Source organism: Poecilia reticulata, linkage group LG1, assembly GCF_000633615.1.
Source record: "Poecilia reticulata strain Guanapo linkage group LG1, Guppy_female_1.0+MT, whole genome shotgun sequence".
Classification (NCBI taxonomy): Eukaryota; Metazoa; Chordata; class Actinopteri; order Cyprinodontiformes; family Poeciliidae; genus Poecilia; species Poecilia reticulata.
The window spans coordinates 10,767,435-10,775,680 of NC_024331.1; the positions used below are offsets into that span (position 1 = coordinate 10,767,435).

At 39.7% G+C, this 8,246-nt stretch overlaps 1 protein-coding gene across 1 annotated transcript in view; it reads left to right on the top strand.

The window, feature by feature from the left end:
- Nucleotides 1-3,940, top strand: part of LOC108166665 (lipopolysaccharide-induced tumor necrosis factor-alpha factor homolog) — a 34,403-nt gene extending 30,463 nt beyond the window's left edge. Inside the window, exons 3-5 of the mRNA XM_017307278.1 lie at nucleotides 1,018-1,119; nucleotides 2,535-2,739; nucleotides 2,853-3,940. Of these exons, the coding sequence (XP_017162767.1) occupies nucleotides 1,018-1,119; nucleotides 2,535-2,739; nucleotides 2,853-2,958 (413 nt within the window). The 3' untranslated portion in view covers nucleotides 2,959-3,940. The remainder of the gene's footprint in view (nucleotides 1-1,017; nucleotides 1,120-2,534; nucleotides 2,740-2,852) is intronic.
- Nucleotides 3,941-8,246: the final 4,306 nt, after the last annotated feature.

Consider the following 8,246-nt stretch of genomic DNA (forward strand, 5'->3'; position numbering starts at 1 on the left):
CCATGGTCAGGGACCCATCTTGCCGTAGCAGAGTCCTCTTTCAGAATAAATCCAAAGTTGAACTGGTGAATGTTCTTCATGAGCTCAGTTCTTTATCCATAGGTGATCTTTGTCTATCCCCCATGTCCACTGCAGCATCATTGAGATGTTTCTTGGGTTGAGAGTTAGGCAGATGTCGAATTAGAACCCCGGGTTGTGGATTATCGGATCATGTTCCTTTCTAGAGCAGCGCGAAGTCTTCACCTTCCCGTGGTTTCAAAGTATCGCCCCAATCTTGATCCTGCATCTTCTTGTGGTCTTGCAAAACTAACGTTTTGAGAAGCAAAGGAGGATTCTGTTTTTAAAAAATCTTGTTAGTTTGGATATTTTCTTTATCACTCATGTGTCGCGCTCTTCTTTTTCTTTTTCCTGCGCTCTGCTGTCATACTTTCTGTTGTCCACCATCATTAGAAATGATTCCCTGATGCTTATCGCTTATTAAGGGCGACTAGACGGATATCTGAGACAACACTGCATGTGTTGGAGTGCCGCGTGCGAATTAAAAGGGGAGGCGATGCATGACAACAACAGAAACGCATAATTATTAAGTCGCGTTATTGTTTGGATTTGAATCGGTATGTTTTGCATCCAATGAAAACAAGGATGTTGACAAATAAACTGAACAATATGCTGGCAATTTTGGGATATTTCCACTGATGTGTGTGGTCTTGAAATAAAATTCCGAGTCCTCAATGTCCGACACGACAGAGACCAAATGAGGTAGACAAACACACACCACATAACCCCCCCCCCCATCATTTTTTGCCCTTATTTGCAAATTAAATGACCTTTTTATGACCTAAAATGAAATTTCATGACTTTCCAGGTTTTCAGTGACGGGTAAGAACCCTGTAACAATATGACAAATTATTGAAAATAGAGAGAAAAGCAAAGAATTGTGCATAATAACTTGCATGATACGTAAAACCACTTGCAATTTGTGATGATTCTGTTTTTTTTTGTTTTTTTCTTTTACAGTTTACCCAAGTGCTTTTCCTGTCTTGACTCCACCCTCTGGGCAAACTGCTGTGGCTACATCATCTGAAAACTCCAGAGTCACAGTCCACCCACTTACACAAAGTACTGAGTTATTTTTTAAACGCTATTTACTAGAGATGTGCCGATCAGGTTTTTTCCTGCCAATACTGATACCGATCACCCATGAGGGCCGATCACCAATACCGATCAACGATACCGATCACATAATTATTTTTTAATTTTTTTATCATAAACACTACCAGTTACATTATGTGGAGAAAGGAACCATGAATTCACCTTAATTTAGACAAAATCTTGTTTTTAATAACTTTTTCCAAGAAGAAAACTAAACAAAACAGGCATTGTGCAAATTGTACTGCTATCARTAATACTATCTTTAACAGACTGATAACATATGAAGGCTCTGAAGAGGCTAAATAATGCAAAGAGCCAAAATAAAACCTCTCAACATTGCCAAAAAAATTCAAGTATAAAACTTAACATTCAAAGGCAAATACAGGTTCCATTACAATAAACAATCCTGAGTTACTGAATGAAAACTTCCTGATAGCATGGCGGCTAGCTGATTACTGCTAGTTCTGAGTGGCTGTTTCTGACTGAGCGGAGTAATTATGCAGAGCAGGGAGGAGATCGATTATTTTTTTAGAGATTATCTGTCTCATGTTAGGACAGCGAAAGTTTTAATACGTATGTAAAATGTATTTTTTTAGGGTAGATGCTGCAGCTTTAAACAGAGGTTCGGTGTGAGAGTCACTACCAGGTGGAGCAGAAGCGGCGCTCCGTCTGTGAAATATTACTACCTGTAGCGCGTAGCAGCGGTTCAACAGCGAGAAACTTTACCATTCACTCAGTGCGTTATAGTTCCACATCGCTTAGGATTTTTTGCTGCGCGTTTACGCAGTGTGAAGGAAAGAGGAGACCAGCTGCACAGGCAGGCTGCGAAATGAGATGCAGGTGATCGGTATTGTCAACAAGAGACTGTGATCGTGTAACCTGGTTGTAATTCTCTTTTATTATAATTACACAAAATGTCTTTTTTTTGTTATTTGTCTTGTTCCTTATCTTACTGAAACCTCAGTCATTGTTTTAACCGTGTTACTTTAAGATTTTAAGCCCCTCCCTTTTATTTCTTCTTCTGTGGTATTGTCTTTAAATTGTTTGCACCCCTTAGCCCCTGCCCTTTTGACCTGTTGTCCTGCGGGAGAGGACTTGGAGCGGGCAGCCTTTAACACGGTTGTTTTGTCTTTGTATTCTCATCAGAAATAAACCGAGAATCATCTGTTCGAAAGATAAATTGTGTCACGGTCCATTCACTTGATAACCAGCACAACGCAGAAAAGTATCCGGTTACAATCGGCGATCACCGATCATGCACTTTTTCACGAAAATCGGCCGATTATGATCGGTGACCGATCGATCGGCACACCTCTACTATTTACTATTGGCTACTAATTTATTGTACATATCTGGCTCCATGTTTCTTTTCTTCTTGGCAGTTGGTGAACGAGCCTCCAGAGGCAGCAGAGCTCCGACAGTAGCGGTCGTGTCCCAGCCACAGCCAGTTCCCATCATACTGAACAGTCTGAGAGACTCTCCTGGATTTGTTCACTGTCCTCACTGCCTTGAGCTTGTCACCAGTAACGTTACGTATGTGGCTGGGAGGACTGCTGTGTGCTCATGTATCATTATGGCTTTAATGGGGTGGGAGCAGAACACACACACACACACACACGCGCGAACACACACGCATGTACACGCAGAAGAATTAGTGTTGAAGCTCAGCAGGCGGATCTGACCATTCTTCTTTGTTTCAGGTTATTCTGCGGTTTCTGTCTGATTCCACTGTGCATGAGAGGACTGCAAGATGCACATCATTCCTGTCCACAATGTGGCAAGAAACTGTACATTTATGAAAGATGACATGCTGTCTGGATCCATGAAGCTCCTGTTTTTCTCCATCCACTCAGGATCTCATTAAATATGTTGAAAATTTTGCTAATTAAATTGTCATATGACTGCGTCACATGCTGCATACACTGCAATTTTTCTGAGCTTTTAACTCAAACTAAATGTAGGTTCTCTTTGGCAAGAAGGAAAAGCCACATTTAAGATTCATCACAGCAGGAAAGAAATATCACACCTTAATGAATGCTTGCAGGTAGACCCCAACTTCCTGATGACTGCATAGATAAGCATGTGAAAACTTATCTGGAAAGATGTATGTTTGCCATACATCTCAAACAGCTGATACAGGTTGATGTGTTCAACATTTTAAGATACTTTTTATAAGTATTTCTAGATTATTTATAGTTGAAATGCATGGCGTAGTAGGTGAACATTAAGTGTATTTTTGATGTTTTCTATAAATGTTTGAAGTTGTTAAAATGCTCAAATGAGAAAAGAAGCAGAAGCAGTTTTAACATGTTTGTAAAACCTCAGACTGTAAGAAATATTATCTTTTGTCACTTATTTTAATTTAGCTTTTTGTTATTATCAAAAGTTTAGTTCAGATTTTTTTAAATTGGGGTCTTTAGGGGAGGTTTATGATGATAATGTTTAGTGTACTACGGAGCAGAAAGCTGACATCTTTCTTTCTCCCTACATCCAGTGGGTGATGCAGATTGAAACAATCGATAGTAGCCACACAGGCACACCTACTTGAAGAGTATTTCTGAACCTTTTTTGGGCCAGCGCCCCCCTAGCCTTTATCCAGGTCCCTCACTGCCCCCCACCAAAGAATTTGTAGGCTACTTTGCAATACAAATTCTTACACAAAATTCCTCTTTACACAAAATGTGACAGGTGCAAAAGTATGGGCATCTCAACAAAAAAGGAACATTAATATTTAGTAGATCCTCCTTTTGCAAAAATAACAGCTCTGAGCTCTGCAACATTAAAACATGGATAGAACTGTAACTAAATTAATCATAACTCTTCTTCTCTTCAGTGTTTGTCAGTTTTTGGTGGTGCAGCTCTGTGCTGCCTTCAGGAGAATGGGACATCAGAGTATCATTCATAAAACTTCACCCACATGGCATTTATTGTTCAAACCAGAGCTTTCAGTGGAAAAACAAAAGTTCCAAGTCCTTTTAATGCCAAACAAATATGAGACAGAAACATGGATTATATCTTTATATAGACCTGTCTATTGATTATAGATTAATAGTTTTACTGGACAGAAATGACAAAGAACAAATCTGGTTCTTAATCAAATCCTAATGAGTCAAATTGAAAGTGTCATGGAGTCATCAGCCTCATGACATTAACACTGACATGAAAAATAATATTGAATAAATTAATATATCAAATCTAATTAAAAACATAAATAAATGATCAGTTCTTTACTGTTATGGTATGTAAGATATATTTATTCTCAGTACTAGATATGGTCTTAAACCCATGACATTTCAACAATATTATTTTACTTTTTCTCTGGAAATAATGTCTGTTTATTCTTGCCATACAATTAATTATTGCTCGAAAGGTCTTGCCATACCAGTTAATTCCTCTGTATTTACTTTAGTTTCTTAGTTTATTCTTGCATTTTGTTCTTCATTCATTTCCATTTAGTTTCATTTGATTGATATTATCCTCTCTTGGTTTATTGCTATGTCCACTTTAGTTTGCTCTTGCTAGATTTATTTTGTCATTTATCCATTATAAGACGAATAATATAAGACAAATAATCTTCACTCATCACCTGCTGCGCCGCCTAATCGTCATGTTTTTCACATCATGTGTTGATTTTTTCACTGTTCAGCATCAGATTCTCTGTTTTTATGCCATAATTCACTTCTAGTTTGTCGCTCCGTTTTATGTCCCGCTTCTCCTGTTTCAGAGTTTTGCGCAATGTGACCGTCTTTTTTTTTTTAAGCCCCTAAGGTGCAGGGCGTATCGATGGGGAAAAGGCAGACTGACATAAACCTTTTAATTCTGATTATTGAAATTTAAAAGTGCTGTGTTGTTCTATCACCCCGTTTCATACCGGACCACTTACAGCAGGGGTGTCAAACTCCAGTCCTCGAGGGCCGGTGTCCTGCAACTTTTAGAAGTGCCTCTGCTGCACCACACCTGAATAGAATAATTAGGTCATTAGCAAGGCTCTGGAGAACTGAGGAGGTAATTAAGCCATTTGATTCAGGTGTTTTGTACCTGTGGCACATCTAAAAACTGCAGGACAGCCGCCCTTCAGGACTGGAGTTTGACACCCCTGACTTACAGCTTCAGTGTTAACGCTATAAAATGAACGCTCTCTATCGTGGTATCACTCATGGAGGGATTTCTTTATTTCTTTATTTAAATGGGTTTATTTTTCAGAGGGATACACAGTGAGGGTATCGTGATTTTTAGCTTCCAGTAGCAGGAGAACGGAGCTGCGCCAAGAAGCTAACAGAAGCTAACAAACACTGAATAGAAGAAGAGCTGCCAAGCATGATTTAATCTTACACAATACAGTTTTACCAAGTTGCTCAAAGTCTACACTGGCATTGTTGTAGATTTAAGGTGTAAAGTTTACCTTCGACTAAACGCCCCCCAAAGGCATCCCAGCGCCCCCCTTTTGTAAAAATGCCCGCCAGCGCCCCCTGCCGTCCTCTGAATGCCCCCTGGGCGGCGGTACTGCCCACGTTGAGAACCGCTACACTAGAAGGAAACAAACGCACCCAGTACAACACTTTCATCTATTGGCTGAGAGGTTGCCAGACGACTGTGCCAAAAGGCAGTTCCATGTTTTGTAAGCAAACAGAGTCAGAGCAGAGACCAAGTCTAAGCGCGAGGAGAAGTTTTGAGTACAAGCATTACAAGTTTTGAGAAGAAAGACATGAAATCCTGCTTTCAGACTGAACATGTGTGCTCTTGGATTATGGCAGAAAAATTCCCTCCAAAACATTTGTTAATTCAGAGATATTAATTTAAAACATGAAAGTAGTTTTTATTGTATTGTATTGTTTAAAGGATTTTCCAAAACTATTGTATAATGTGATGTTTCTTAATTCTAATGGTAATGTATTCCAAGTGAGAAATACATTACCATTAGAATCAGGTGGACCGAAAAAGCCACCTGACCAACTGAGTTTTTCCTGAATTATGTTTTGCAATGCCGTCTGCTAGATGGTTGTTGATATATTGAAGAAAAATATCAACAAAATCATTTCTTTACAACAGATGTGCTCAGTCCTCTTTGTACCAGAGTGTGACTTTTTGAGGGTGATACAAGCTCATCCAAACTCCATCCATCCATCCATCCATTTTCTTACACCCTTGTCCCTTAGTGGGGTTGTGAGGGTTACTGGTGCCTCTCCAGCTAACGTTCCGGGCGAGGGGCGGGGTCACCCTGGACAGGTCGCCAGTCTGTTGCAGGGCAACACAGAGACACACAGGACAAACAACCATGCACACACACACTCACACCTAGGGAMAATTTGGAGAGGCCAATTAACCTGACAGTCATGTTTTTAGACCATGGGAGGAAACCAGAGTACCTGGAAAAAACCCACCATGCACAGGCAGAACATGCAAACTCCATGCAGAAAGACCGGGGCCAGGAATCAAACCCAGAACCTTCTTGCTGCAAGGCAACAGCTCTACCAAATGCGCCACTGTGCAGCCCCGCTCATCCAAACTCTGGTCTTCAAAAATACAAAGATCTTTTTTAGGTCAATCGGTTTGCTCACAGTTAGAAACAAACAAACTTTCCAACAAGTTTGTTTCCTTGTTAAAAAGGAAACAAAATATTTAGCAAATCAAAGTGAGAAAAGGAACGGAAAACATTTTCAAATAAAATGTGATTTGAAAACATTTAAATTACTACAATACCAACCTCAAGCAACATGTTCAATAACTTATTGCCTCATTGGCAGCTCATAGTGGACATCTTCTTGTGAAGTACAGTGCAAGAGTGGACCAAAGCAAATGACGCTGTGAAATGCTTCTGGAAAATTACCCAAAAACTCCACTACAACACTAGAGATCAGCCTGAGTTCAGATTTCTACAGGACATTGGAGAGGTCTTCATTTTCTTCCCTTGTATCCCTGATGGGGAGAGTGAATTCCCTGAGAAGAGAATAGAATAGAATAGAATAGAATAGAATTTGGCTCCCAAATTATTCCTTTTACTATTTAATGACATAAGTAAGGCATCATCAATTCTAAGATTTATTTTATTTGCTGATCTGATGATACAAATTGATCAGTTTCCCTTGACAACAACTTTTGGATACTATTATCTCAGAATTTAAAAGTTGGTTTGATATGAATATGTTATCACTAAATGTGAGCAAGACAAAATTCCTGATATTCACTAACAATGAATAAAAGTGCCCAGACTGCATAACATTAGGGGATGTTAACATAGAAAGTGTGCATTAAACAAAGTTTCCATTGGTAATAATAGATTACACAATTTGCTGGATGCACATTAAATAAGTTCTATAAGTTTTCAATGTATGCAGCATTAAATTGCAGTGATTTATGCAAAAAGGTACCCAACCAGGTATTCAGTGCATATATTGTATAGCAACTGGATATGCTTTTCAGTTGGCTGACATTTACTGCTCAGCCTGCTCAGACAAATACTGAGCAGGCTGGTCTGACAAACAGGTCACTGAATGCAAGGAGACAAGAAGAAGGGGGTTGGCGGGAGGCTGTGAACCCAGTTTGCTGGGAGGAGGAGATTTGGAGTCAAAAAAGCTGGGGCAAAAAAGTGTTCAGAAAACTAAGAATGAATTAAGAAAATTAGCACTGCATGCTGACCTCAAGGGTGTGGTTCAAAGTGGTTTGGAATATCAATCAGCCTAATGTCATGGCTGCCTGTTAGTATGACATCTAAACACACATGTAAAACAGAGACTGCATAAGACAGCATCAGCACTGTTGGTTCATAGTGGCCCAAAAATCTTTCCTGGGAATTTCCGAATATTCTGTCAAATGTTTCAGGATCATGATGCAAGGTTAGAGTATATAAACAGTCCCACATTCTTGACTCACAGCACTGTTCAACAAATGGAAAGCATTTGGGGGTGGGGGATGGGGGAAAGGAGTTTAAGAGGAATTTTATGGCCCTCCAGAATAATGTGACCCAGTCCATAACCCTCCAATAAAATCACAAAATCCATCCATCCATCCATCCATTTTCTTGCACCCTTGTCCCTTGTCTGTTACTACCCAATAGTAAGTCCCGCCCACTCCTCACAACTCTTTGGACTCACTAC